Source organism: Bactrocera oleae, chromosome 5 (genome assembly GCF_042242935.1).
Source record: "Bactrocera oleae isolate idBacOlea1 chromosome 5, idBacOlea1, whole genome shotgun sequence".
In the NCBI taxonomy this organism is placed as follows: Eukaryota; Metazoa; Arthropoda; class Insecta; order Diptera; family Tephritidae; genus Bactrocera; species Bactrocera oleae.
This window is the reverse complement of record NC_091539.1, coordinates 45,676,240-45,690,507: the sequence shown is the minus strand read 5'-3', so window position 1 is coordinate 45,690,507 and position 14,268 is coordinate 45,676,240. Positions and strand designations below refer to the sequence as shown.

Below are 14,268 nucleotides of genomic sequence, written 5' to 3'. Positions count from 1 at the left end.
TATTTAAAATTACATTTTATATAATAAATAAATAAAAATAATGTAAATTTATAGAATGAATCGGTGATTCATTTTGAAACATTTTTGATTTCCTTGTTCTCGTGGTCGATCTTTATGTATACCTCAAAAACAAACGTTTTTGGCGGCGTTTTTGCTTAAAACTATCATAAATCCGAAACCAAAAAAAATATTATAACAATAGATGAATACAGGTAATGGTCGTAGGTCTGGTTAAAATTATAAATTTCGTCATTTTTTGTGTACATTTTTTCTTTGTACAAAAATTTCACTTCAGAATGGCTCAAAAAATTGTTATTAAAAATTGTATTTCTTCGATCATTACCTGAAAGACATATTTAGTATGCACATTCGATAAAAAAAATCGTATTTTTTGAAATTCACAAATGGATATAATAATAAAGGTTTGAATTGCTTAAAAGCCAGTGTGAGAGTAAGGTTATATCCGTGCAAGATGGCGTTTCATAAATTCTGTGCTACACCATTTACTTTTCACACACTGTTTAATTTGGTCACTATTATACTTTCGTTATTGATACTAAAACCGACTAGAACAAAATGATTTTTCTGATTGTCTTCGATTTGAACTACATGCTACAAATATAAAGACGTCCGAAGCACATAAATTTTCGGGTTTCCCTTAGTTAAACCGTTTTGGTGCCATCATCTTTTGTTTTACTAATGATAAAGAGTGAAGACCTATAATAACACCTTTATTTCGAAAACTTTTGAAATCCTAATTTTGCAATCCATGCTTCGAAATTTTATTCATATGTTGAGAATGTAGAGTTATTAGTATTTAAAATAATATTACCGATTGTCTAGAGAGACTTAACTTCCCATTTAGCAAAAGCCTTCCAAAGATCAGTTGTCGTTCTACAAATAGTTTATAGTATAATACAAATTGTCTTCTTCCAATATTTCTGTGAGACATAAGGGATTTTTGAACAAGTTTTGATACGATTTGGTTTTAAGAAAGATTTTAATATAGATATAGCAGAACTTTTGTCACATTTTAATGTGATTTTTGAGGCTTTCAATTTTTTTGTTTAAATATTTCAATTTGGATAGAGTATAATTTCATTCCTAGAATAGTGAAAAGTTGTGGTATATGAAATCTTAATAGGTCTGTAAGTCTTATATACGAGTATATAAAGTATGGTTAAAGATTTCCCAGCAACGAAAAATGGTAATATTTTGTTCCACAGCACATCTTATTCAATAAATATATTTGACTTATCTCTTTCCAGGCACAATTACGGATGCGACCAGTTACACAACCACCATACACGTACTCAATTTGCTAACCGTTCTTGCTTTATTGCTTTGGATCTTGGAGTCGATTGTGCGGCGCATGCTCGGCAAGAAGCGCAAAACTACAATGGAAGGTTGAAAGGTTGTGGTGTTAAAATTTCACTGATCTTTGCAGATGTGATTGATTTATTTTTTTGTGCATTTGCTTTTGGAAATATCTTGAATCAACGCCCAGTAAGTTTGTATGCTTTAAATACCACGTTCGGTTAAGTGTATATACTCAAGCAGGTGATTTTATGCGTGTGTGAGTTTAGGTTAGTTTTTGGTGTATGTACTTGTAACCCACATCTGCTTTATATGCGGATATTGTTTTCATAAATATTTTTGTAGTGTGCACACACATTCTACTACTTTCAATAATATACATATTCAAAAAAAAAAAACATTATAATATTTAGTGAAAGTTCCGCTACTTGCATTTCTACACTTTCATAAGTTCAGTCAATTAAGATTTTATTACTTAGTATGCTTAGCTTTTAAACACTAGTAATAAGTAAATGCATTTAGAAATATTGTAATCAATAAATGTTATTTTTAAATTTAAGTTCATATATGTATATTAATAAGTATGTATTTATACATAGACGAAACGAAAATAAATTATTTTTCTACAATTTAAATCTAATGTTTTATTACTCCTTTTCGCTGGCATTTTTCGAGGATAGGGTGCTATTTTAATATTCCCATCTGCGCTTAACTAGATTTGGTTCGATCAGTTTGTACGGCAGCTATATGCTATACTGGTACTATTTTGACGATTTCGAAAATCGAGCAGGTTTTTGGGTAGAAAAGGACATGTGCATAATTTCATATTAATATCTTAAAACTAAGGGACTAGTTCAAGTACAACACAGTTAAAGCGAACTCCATCCGAAGTCCAATTCAGAAAATTTTGGTGAATTGTAAGCTTCTGTAGAGCATACCCATATATTCATGAAAGTTATGTCTAACTCGCTTATTATAATACATCTGTGTAGTGTAAGCTATCTCGATCAACTTAATTTTACGGCCATCCGAACTCTTTTTGTGGGTTTTTCTTCTTGTCCGTCCATAAAAGCCTGTTTTGGAAATTCAATAGGTTAATCCCCATCTTGGTTTATTTGGTCTGCTCAAAAATTATAATTTCATATAATTACACTATGTGGCAAAAATTAATTGTTTTTTTTTTTGGTATTAGAGTAGTTTCTCTATTTTTCGACATTAGCCTCCATAATCCAAATATTTGCCTACGTATTTCGAAATTCAGCTTGTGGAAGACATTAATAATAATTACTGTATATAAGTTAATAAAAAGTAAAAGCAATCATCTTATCGATATGGCAAATGATTTAAGAGGTCAAAATCGGATTTTTGAAAATATAAAAACATGTTGCTACAGAGTTTAATAGCTTTTTTACTACCTTGCATACTATATTTAATAATAATGATTTGAAAATGATTAGTTTCGAAATTCGAAGGAAAACATTTAAATTTTGGAGGCTAACGTCGAAAAACGAAGAAAAGACTTTTTTACTTTGCACTCAATTTCTCAAAAAAATTTGGTTTGAGAAAAAAGAAATTTTGAGAGTGTCTGTTATCATTTCTACTGACCACTTTGAGGCTTAAAGCATAAGTGCTAACTTTTTAAAGAGACGAGTGATGTAAATATGGTTATTTGGTTGAGATTATAAAAATACCATACATATGTATATAGAATATTGGGTGACATTTTAATATTACAAAGTCGCATTTTTAACATTCAGCTATGATTCTTTTGCGTCATAATAAGAGTCACCGCCTGCGTAACATCACAGTTCTCGCATTTTCAGAAATTTTTGTACTTTTCAAGAAACTTTCACATCAAAAATTTTTTAATTCGATAGTCTATATATTTAAAAATGCAATACTAAAATTATAAATGAATATTTCAAATATCCGAACACTATCAAATTTTTTCTGCATATTCTATATATAGATCTTCATACAATGACCTAACAGTTTTTAAAACTGATCAAAAATTCAACTTTTTTCAAAATGTCGCCGTTTTGTCATTTCTTGTTTTCTTTTTTCAAACATGGGTCATTATACGAACAATATCTGCTAGAGCATGTTTGTCAGAAGATTTATTCCCCGAGTAGGCCGGTCAGTGGAAACCCTTTTTTAGCGTTGTCAGAGATCGCGTGTAGTTCCAAAAACATTAAATTATTTTCTTAAAAAATTTTACTGTGTATTCTTAAAATATGTGTAAATATACATTATTTTAAAACCATTGATACCGTAGTTTTTTATTTTTAACTTCCAAAAATCGCCTTTTTTAAGCTGTCCCACTAGGTGTGCCCCTAATCTTTCTATACTATCTTAAACCATATAAAATCATTGTTGTGAGCATATTTGCAAAGATAGGTTCTTTCTTTAGTCAAAAAATCAGCTTTACCGAATTTGAATATAATATTGCAATAACTTTCTCGCTCTAAGAACTTCAAACCGTATTACCATTACCATCATTTCAGGCTTTCCTAACAGTGCGTGCAAGTTTCATCATTTAAATCATCGATAATATTCAACGATTGGGTGTGAGTCATCATGGTGCTCTTGTTGCAAATCGATTATCACATACTTTGATCAAGTAATATAATTAAATGATTGTAGTTGTAATATCCGAAAAGAGAGAGATAAGAGACTTTATATACATATGTAGTCACCGATGATCTTTTTGTTTTTTGCTAATTATTTCACTTTACCGCTTACCTTCGCCGAAACAATGGCCATTATATATTTACATATCAATGTAAAAAGAAAAAAATCTCAACGCAAACAAAAATACAACTACTGTAGCGAAATGGTTTTGGTAAAACACTCACATGGCAACCCTGCCCGGAAGCTTTACTGAACTACGTCATAACACATATGTTTTTGTACACATGTACATACTTATTTGTTCTCAAGCAGTGTAAACATAGTGCAAGCGACTGCATAAATGCAATGTTCTCGTCTTACGGCTGCAAAGTGCAAGCTGGAGCCTCAGTAGTATAGCGTTTGGCAAGCGGTGCGGTGCTTTTAACGTGTGAGTATTGGCAAATGATTAGAGTTAAGTGCATAGAATAACCCCATGTACCGACATCGGTATTCTCGTCCCTTTGCTTGATTGTAATTGATTCACAATTTCATTTCAACATTTGTTAACGCATATACATTTTTTTTTTAAGTTTTTGCCAACTCATGGGAATATTTCTACGCATTTCATTCTTACATTTCAGACTCAATCGAAATTGACACGTTCTTACTTATTTTTGATACAATTATTTACATTTTTACTCTTGAAGAGCTATATGCACAAACGTGACCGGTGATTGCGCTCTCATTTCGATTTTTCTGGCGATGCCAGATTGTGACTTTATTTTTAACAGAGCTTTCCGGATATATTTATTCATTATTTGTGTTAACATAATTTTTTTTCAAAATAAAAGTTGAATTTTAGAAATTTTTTTATAAAGTATTAGAACAGGTTAGATACTTTTTCAAAATCAAATAAAATCAACAAGTAAGAAAGTTCTAAGTTCGGGTGCAACCGAAAGTTTTATACTCTCGCAACTTGCAAGGCTCAAAGCCCGGGAAACTACTTCAGGTGTTGGCAAAATTTTATATTTAAAGAAGTATTGATCCGATTCAACCCCACACAAAAACATTCTATTATCGAGAGTTTCATTTATTTATTTTATTATATGAATTTTAATTATACATCTTACACATTGACCGATATTTTCGGTAAAAAGTAAACTCTAGACAGGGGCTTGAAGTTTTGGTTCGATTTAGACAATTTTTGGTCACAAGATGGCATGCTTTAGACATATTATTCACGCAAAGTTTTGCCCCGATACAATAATTTTTGCTTGATTTGCATAGTGGAAAGTGAAAGAATCAGATGGAATATAAAATGGTGTTATATGATAAATAGGCGTGGTTGTAATCCGAGTCATCTCATACCATCCCAGAGATAAAATTTAAAGTCTCTGGCATGTTTAGTGCTTGATTTATCGCGTTTTTAGTAGGTAGCTTCAGCGGTTTAGCAGATATGCACATTACACCCTGTAGGGAGCGGGACTACGCCCACTTTTAAAAAAAAATTAAACTACAGATGTCCCTCTCTTATGTGATCCTGTATACCAAATAAAAGTCTTGTGTCTTATTGTGGAGCTTAATTATTTCAATTTATTTGTTTTTGATTAATGCCATTTTGTGGGCGTTGCAGTGGTCCGATTACGCCCATCTGCAATACCAACCGTCTCCACCAGTATCGAAAAACCCTTAGTTTTTAATCAAAAATTCTCACGTTAATTTTTTATGCGATCTGATATTTTGCATACCTTTTTTTCTCCCTAGGAAGCTTCTGATTTGTAAAACTCTTGCAATTATTAATAAAAGGGGGTAAAGTAATTCGCAATCCGGCAACTCTAATAAGAGTATGAATTTAAAATCATATATTTTCACGCTTCTCACACTACACTTTGTAACACAATATTACGTCATTTTCCAAAAGAAGTTTTTTAGTTTATTAGATACTCTTAATTTTTTAACAACAAAGTAAATGAAATCAAACAGAGAATGCATTATTTAGTATGTATCTGAAATGTTTTATAATTTAATAATAAGCTTTAATATTATTTAAATTTTTTAATTCAAATACAATTTTTTTATAAAATTATTAGAACTAATTATTTACATATTAGTTTTTTTTTGACATTTTTAATAACTATAAAAAAGTAACGTTGCTTACTCTTTCTCACTCTTTCTCAACTTTTCTTCCTATAGTCAACAATTCTGCCTATAGTATTATATCGCAATTTTCAAAGACATTTGGCTATAGCACGTATTAAAATACAAATCAATTTTTGAAATTTTACGAAATATTTGTTGAATAGTTTAAAAGCTGTTCAATATTTTCGAATTAGCTAATTTACCTTATAGATGATTTATCTATTGCCAGTTGTGCTCTGATCGTTGCTTGCATTAAACGCATTCTCTTTTAGTTTTCCTCTCTTACTTTGTGCATACATATATTATTTTACATACTTTACAGAAATTTATAAAAAAAATTCGGTTAATAATTTTTATATTTTTACTAAATAAAAATCTACCACGTCACATAAACAGACGTAAGTGCATGTGGGAAATACAATGGTGGAGTCATATGCAAGTGATGTCGATAATGACAGAGGTGTACATTTTGACATTATAACATTTCAATTACTTTGCTTACAATTTCAAATACTTTTATTCCTTTATTCCATGTGTGATAAACATATATTTTCCTCCTCCCTCCTACAATTTAAGACCAAACCCAGGACATCACAGTTTACCGTCTGGTGAGTTCATATTGGCTTCAACTGTTTTGAATTTCACCATGGAAAGGATGTAGTCATGTTGTGAAAGAGAAAATTTCAACAGATTAAAATTAATTTGCTGAGTAACAGCGTAATGGTTATAATGATAATAATTATAGTACCAAAAATACTAATAGACAATTACCAATTTATTGTTTTTTACATACTCACAAAAAAGGTAAATCTCGCTACTTCGTAATGAAAATCAAATAGTATTTATACTCACAAAAAAAAATTAACTCAGAAAAATATACATTGTAATCTTAAGTATTTCAAAGGTACTGCAATGTAATCTCAATAATTTCACATTTATAATTAACAGTTATATATTTAAATACATACACACATAAATGCATATACATATGTGGTTTCGAAGTTTTCAGCGCTGATAACAAAGCATAGCATGTAATCGAAAAGCAAATTATCTAAGCTCGTAGATATGTAGCGCATACAGCTAATGACATGATAAGAGTAGATAAAGATGTTTAATTATTTATAAAATAATATAAAATATTTTTGAGAAGACATATTCATTTACTTTAGCAACGTCCCAATGTCAAATAAAAAAGTTGTATTTTAAACATGTGGCAACTGCACGTGCATTAATAAAAAGTTAATTAAATTATATCGGTAACATAATGTAGTCAAATTAATGGCTTAAATTAAACTGATTGTAAAGCTAGTTGGTATCTGGTGAATTCTGTTCAATATTGAAAGTTTATCATTCTTAATCGTAGTTTAACATATTTTTCTACTACTTAAATATTAGCTGTTTCATTTTTAACCTCATGTATAAGTATTTATATTTTCGTAAATTTGCATGTCGGAAGATGTTTACAATATGTAATGTTGATAAATTTTAAAGTTTTTGATTTACACTTGCAAATCATAAAAAACGGCGGTTTTTGGAACTTTTTTTTTTTAAGGAGGATTTTGTTTATTAAATAAACACTTAATGTGCATTTACAGAACTTGAATTTGGATGTACTTTTATAAACGGTGATTAACTTTTAAAAATTTTGGATTCCCTTGTTCTCGCAGCCTATCTCCAGAAGGATTGTTCTGTTTAAAATTATCTCAAATTCAAAAACCAAAAAAACGATTGTTATAGCAATAGATGAATCCAGGTAATGATCGAAAGACTAGTCAAAATATTGATTTTAGCAAAATGACAGCTTACAAAAAAAAAACGTTTTTTGTGAAGAACAAATTCAACTTCAGATTTAAAAAAACCGGCATTATTGTCAAAATCTTATTTCTTCGATCAATACTTCATAAATATATCTAAAAGGATCGTGTGAAAATTTCAAGTAGATAACTCCAGCCGTTTCGAAGCAATTTTCCTCTTAACGATTAAGTCGATTCTAACAGGGATCTCACTTGGACAACTTAGAACGTCGGTTCGTTGATAATATATGATAAGATCCTCACAAACCTACACAACACCAGTTTCGGCTATCACCGACTCTGACTATACCTTAGTCTTGCAAAGGCTAGACAATGGAGAAGAAAGTAACTGGATGTTTCCACCTCACCCTCCTCCATACAATTTTAACAACTTGCGTCTATCTAGATTTTTGATTGGACAATGTAAAGTAAGAACCTCTACTATTGTGGCAAGATGAACTTTGCTAAGCGCAAGTTGTTTAGAAGATCTCCTACTCTAAGCCAAATGGATATGACAATATCACAGGAGCGGGTTGTCGCCCAGGGCCTGTTAAGGCCCCGCGAAGTCACATTCCAATGTGAGCGGGACAAGAATGCCCCCTCGGGTTCGCTCGCAGTTGCCAGCGATTCTTCCAGGCACCCAAACGAGTATGATGATGAAATAGCTTGATGCTATTTCTAAAAACCGCTTCAGTTAAAAAATTCTTACAAATACGCTCATATCTCCGAAACTATTTGCCGGATCAACTTTAAGTTTGCGGAGAATATTCTCATATATAAACATTCGTCAAAAAATACCGAATATATACAAAAATAATCGATTGTCGAAATTGACAAGTGGATATAACCCTTTAATTATTAGTTTTATAATCACATTGCAAACAATTTTATTACAATTTCAAATAATTTCTAATTATTAATATTTGTTTACTCAAGAAACTGTTTTAAAAACATTGCTGTAATTTAAGATTTACAGAAATTACTTTATAATTTTTGAATAATACTTTTTAGTAAAGACTGCAACCTTTTTTATTTAAAAATTTTATAATTTTTGTACTAAATCCAAAAATTTTTTATACGATTGCAATTTTGACATTAGTATCATTCGAAAAAGGAATACCTAAAATTAAATATTCTACCAAGTTTTACCATCCGGGTTTATTTTATCTCTCTCTCAATCAAATATCTAAAATACATTATTCACGCTTTATCAGTGTAATCATGAAAAATTCTGAACACAAAGCTTGTATAGCGAAGATGAGATTTCCCTAAAGTTCTCAAAGTTTGTTTGCATGCAAAATATATTTTGTTTAGTTCCAGGAATTTAGTTACACCTTACATAGAGCGATAATCATCCACAATGCCAAAGAAATCCAAGCGACGTGACAAAAGTGATTTGGGTCCCGATTTTGTGGCGCCCGATGGCGGCTGGGGTTGGGTCGTTTGCATAGCTGCTGGCTTTAGTAATGTAAATCATTGTAATTGATATTCTCGGTATCTGTTTACCTAAAATTTTATCAAAGTTTTTCTCTCCAGCTGACCATGTATCCACCACTACAACAATACGGTATGATTTATCGACAGCGCATGTTTAATTTGGGATTCTCTGCCAAAGAGACCACCACAATTGCGAATATCATGTTGAGTTTAGCGTCCTTAGTTGGTAAATTTAAAATACTACCGCAATCTAATATAGTATACCATAACCTATTAAATTTCTTATTATTTCTTATGCTTCCTAGGCATTGTAAATGGTGCCATGTTTCGACGCTTTACATTTCGGCAGGTTGCCATCGTCGGCAGCATTTTGATATTTAGTGGTATTTTATTATCAGCAGCATGTGCCACTTTTTGGCAGTATGTGCTTTGTTTATCGGTCATATATGGTGAGTACTTACGACCAATTTTTCGCTATTAATTACTTTATTTGCTTTCGTAACCTTGAAATAGGCATCGGACAGGGTCTCAATGTGAGCGCCTTATCGTTGGCCGTGAATACATACTTCAAAAATCGGCGACGTCGGGCATTCGGGCTTATGTGGACCATCACTGGCTTAGGACCCATTATATTTCCACACTTCACCTCTCTAATACTTATCTACTATGGCAGTCCGGGTACAATTCTAATTTATGCTGGAATTTCCCTAAATGTCTTCCTCTGTGCTTTAACTCTACAACCAGTATTATGGCATACTTCCAAAGCGCCGGTCAAAAGTGAATCGAAGTTACAAGAACCTGCTTTAGAAGATAGTATTATTGATACCTTAGCCACAATACAGCTTCAAGTCGAGTCGGAATATAAAAAATGTACAACTCAACTTGTAATAGAGCCTGAATGCAAGTATTGTCAATATATGAAACGTACCAGCTCCAGTGTGGTCGCAACACAATTTGATTTTGACGACCATGACTTGGCTAAACCAAGCCGTAAGCTCAGTGAACCCGAAACGCCATTAATGTCACGCGCCAACGATGAGTTTGGTTCGAAGTCTTCGCTAAAATATTTTGGGGAAACAGTAAACTTGCGATATACTAAGTTTGAAAAGAATTCAACTCAAAAAGCACCAATTGCTGAGGCGGAAAAGGATAATGCTGAAAGCGTTGAAGATTATGAAGTGAAAGAAAATAGTTGTGCAAATCATGCCCCTAAAGATACCTTCCCAGAAGAATTCCATTGCACCTGCGCAGAAGAGAGAGCATTGTTAGAAGACCACAACAGTGGCAAACTAAAAAATGCACCAATACTATTGATAACAAACCTAGAGAAGATCGAACTATTAGACCCGAAGTTAGACGACCACACGGACAAATTGACTTTCAAACAAAAGTTAGTGAAATTCTTTGACTTGGATCTATTGACAGATTTCACTTTTGTCAATTTAGTTATGGGCATGACAGTGATGATGTTTGCCGAGATGAACTTCGCCATTTTATTACCCTTCATTTTGGATCAATACGGTTACAGTAACGAACAAATCTCTACCGCTATGTCCATGCAGGGTGGCATGGATATCTGCGTGCGCTTCCTACTACCAATTGTGCTGGAAAGGGCTAAAAAGTTGAGTAATCAAGTATTATTTGCATTTGGCATTATTACCATCTCTATCGGACGCCTGTTGATTACATTAACCGACTCCTATCGTGTTACATTGGCACTCTTTGTGCTCATCGGTTTCGGTAGAGGTTTTCGTACGATATTTGCGTCTCTTATTATACCATCATATGTGCCTTTGAATCGCTTGCCAGCTGCATCTGGACTACAATTAGTCTTCAATACTTTATTCACACTTGCTTTTGGGCCAATTTTAGGTGAGTATAATTTTTCGGTAACTAGTTTTGTTTGTTATATTAAACTTAATATTTTTAGGTGTCATCACCGATGCCACCAGTTATACAATGACAATTCATTTCCTTAATTTACTATCCTCGCTTTCATTGCTCTTCTGGCTATTGGAGTATCTGGTGAGTCGCATGTTCGGGATAAAATCGAAAACTGAAACAAAAAGCTAGGATTTTAATTTTAATAATTTGGATGTAAATAAATTGTTTCTAGAATTAGTATTTAGTAAAGCTCAATATAATTTCTTGCATTTTGGTTTGTTTTTGGGGTCTGTAAACTGCGTGGTTTGCCTTTAACCGCTTTTTCCAACAGTAAGACGCGGTGAAGTCGGCTTAAACTTCCGCAGTACCGTAACATAGTGAATTTCGACCTTCCGATTAGGTTCATGCCGTTTATATTGGTATAACTGCGAGATATTGTAATAAAGTTAAGAATAGTGTGACTTCCTTAAAAAGGCGATTTTTGGGAATTAAAAAAAAACTACTCTGTCAATTTTTTTTTTTCATTTTTAAAGGTACATTTAACCATGTTTGAAGAATACACAATAAAATGTTTGAAAAAGATCGGTTAGAAGAAATGTTGTTGAAATTTAATTTATTGTAATTTATTTACCCGAAGTTAATAAATATATTGATATAAGACAGCAACCATATGGGTAATTTTTAAGAGCTAAGAAAAGAGATGATGGCAATTAAAGACGTGAACAACTATATACTAGTATTTACTCATACTTATGTACATATATATTGAAATGTGTGTGCAACAAGTCCGAGAACATCTTGTTTTGTTTATTTTTTACCGGCAAGAAATGCTGCTGCTGCGCATGCGTCAATTTACGAAGCTACTGAAAATACGCTCAAATGAATTTTCGCTCTCTCCATACTCAATGTTGTATTCGTACACCAGGGTTAAAATATTGTATTTAGTTGAAGTTTTTTTCTTTGCTTAGCCAAACATTTAACGTATTTCACATAATGTTCACAATTTCTATTAACAGTTGCATTTTAAACCATTAGTGACTTTGAAAGAAGAAATAAAACCAATATAATATAAGGCTATGGCCAAGAATTTAGCTTTATTATAAAAAAAAACAAGTATCTTGTGAAAATCAGTATCGCTGGCCATCTCGATTTGGGCACATTCACCGAATGTGCGAGGCGCTTGATAGTCGTTCGTGTTCAATTCTTGCACGAGTTGGATTTCGTAAGCGCGCAAATCAAGATCTTTCCTCTTTTCGGTCTTCATCGATACTCTGCTCCACAGCAGCAATGCGTCTTCGGTGCGCACCAGATATGGTATTTGGTAATTTTCAATTGTATCAAATTTAGTCCAGAAAATGTGCCAAAATGTATGTGAGAGCGCCGGAATTAATCAAATTCGAATAAACTTTCCATAGAGAAGGCAAACAAACAATTCATTAGCACAAACATCGAATAAAGACTTTAGTTTAAATCCATGCTCCACATGTGTTGATGGTAAGGCAAATTTGTTTCTACATTTTGTTTTGATAATGACAGCGATACGAAAGACATAAATATTCAAACAATTCATTATTGATGTGACTAAGACCGTGCAAAACAGAATTAGGTGTATGTACTTACATATTTTCGTGTTTCGTCAAATATTGCCAGAAGTTAGTCGATTGTGCGTAAAGTGCTGCCTAGAGTTGAAAAAGCGCAATAAACGTGGTACGAAACCGATCTATTATTTTGGTAGTAAATTTGCACGATTTGAAAGCGTGGTTCCAGAGCAAGTCTGTTCATTATACAATGCAAACCAAACTGAGTATAAATAAAATAACAGACCAACTCCGAAAAAATATTCCCTCATTGAAAACCACACGTCACACACACACACACACTTCACATCCGGTATTTCATAAAAAAAATATATATATATTGACAAATGAGGAGTAATAAAAACAGCAGTACCATTTTATAACCCTTTCCTTTTTTCGTTTGTAATTTTCATTTGAAATTGGTAATTTTTTGGTTCAATTAATGGGTTCATGTAGCAGTGATTTGGTTAATTAAAAAAATTCTTAAAATATTTAACATTTATTCTATCACATTGGATCGGTGTACACATTTTCTGTTAAAACAATGTTTGATTCTATATTTATAAAGTGATAGATTATGAACTTTTCAACTATTTTATTATTGCTAAAAACATTTCCTCTCGAAAAGCTCAAAACCTCCGTTAATTTTGACAATATCCTAAATTCATGTACAATTTTGATTTAGCTTTCGGCAGATTCAGAGCTTCGGTTTTTGCTTATTAAGGAAATGTGTCGTTAAACTTAGAGCTTTTATGATAAATACAAAAATTAAAAAGTAAATGGCAGAATATCAAACCCAATTAAATCCGAAATCAACCATAATGGTTTAATAATATTGTATAAGCTCGACTTATATGGAGAAATTAATCTTAGAACTATTTAAAATTAATCCGTCATTTACATGCGTTCTAAGTTATTCCTACCTCATAAACTAATACTAAATAAAGATATAAAACTGAAATTTGGTATCAAGAATAACGAGATCGTACAAGTGGGATTTTTTGGAGCCGGTGTCAAATTTGGATAGTGGATGTGGCACCGCCTATATTTAGGTGAAAATCCATATCTCGGGACCTCCTCAACCGATTTCAACCAAATTCGGTATGTAATATAATCCTGACATTCTTACATTATAGCGTTAAAATGGGCGAAATCAAACAAAAGCCACCCTACTTCCCTTGTTTCATAATTTTAAAATCCATCTGAATCTTTCACTTTCCAGTATATAAATCCAGAACTAATCAATGTATCTGGATAAATCTTTGCAAGGTATTTCATCTTACACTCAAACGCTGTCGGAATCGGACCGTAACTTTTCAAGAACCCAGATGCCAAATATGTGTACTCCAGTGGGTATGGCTGACTTTATGTTCAAAATATCGGTTCGGTTGAAATTCGGGAAAATGTTTCTTTGATAATAATATACTTTTGATTAAAAAATGGGTTGAATCGGATCAATACTTCCCTTAGCCTCCATATAACTAATATGTATATGAATTTTACAAATAGGA

At 32.2% G+C, this 14,268-nt stretch overlaps 2 protein-coding genes across 16 annotated transcripts in view; both read left to right on the top strand.

The window, feature by feature from the left end:
* Positions 1-1,952, top strand: part of LOC106616074 (monocarboxylate transporter 9) — a 30,035-nt gene extending 28,083 nt beyond the window's left edge. For all 6 annotated transcript variants that reach the window (XM_036366019.2, XM_070109921.1, XM_070109922.1 and 3 more), the window contains one exon: positions 1,269-1,952. In XM_036366019.2, the coding sequence (XP_036221912.2) occupies positions 1,269-1,411 (143 nt within the window). In that variant the 3' untranslated portion in view covers positions 1,412-1,952. The remainder of the gene's footprint in view (positions 1-1,268) is intronic.
* A 2,301-nt stretch (positions 1,953-4,253) lies between these two features.
* Positions 4,254-11,440, top strand: LOC106616076 (uncharacterized). Of its 10 annotated transcripts, none has more exons than XM_036366031.2 (7): positions 6,300-6,464; positions 6,643-6,674; positions 9,174-9,327; positions 9,396-9,522; positions 9,602-9,745; positions 9,810-11,168; positions 11,227-11,440. In XM_036366031.2, exons 3-7 carry the CDS (start codon positions 9,220-9,222, stop codon positions 11,367-11,369), a joined length of 1,881 nt encoding a protein of 626 aa, XP_036221924.2. In that variant the 5' UTR covers positions 6,300-6,464; positions 6,643-6,674; positions 9,174-9,219; the 3' UTR covers positions 11,370-11,440. The 10 variants fall into 10 exon arrangements, with proteins under 10 accessions (XP_036221925.2, XP_036221924.2, XP_036221922.2 ...); XM_036366029.2 differs by having other exon boundaries at positions 6,300-6,526; XM_070109358.1 differs by having other exon boundaries at positions 6,322-6,464; positions 6,643-6,870.
* The last annotated feature ends 2,828 nt before the right edge of the window (positions 11,441-14,268 follow it).

Coding starts and splice junctions, on each gene's coding strand:
- LOC106616076 (XM_036366032.2), top strand. CDS start 9,220: ATGCCAAAGAAATCCAAGCGACGTGACAAAAGTGATTTGGGTCCCGAT. Junction 9,328..9,395: donor TAGCTGCTGGCTTTAGTAAT/GTAAATCATTGT, acceptor TTTTCTCTCCAG/CTGACCATGTATCCACCACT. Junction 9,523..9,601: donor GAGTTTAGCGTCCTTAGTTG/GTAAATTTAAAA, acceptor TATGCTTCCTAG/GCATTGTAAATGGTGCCATG.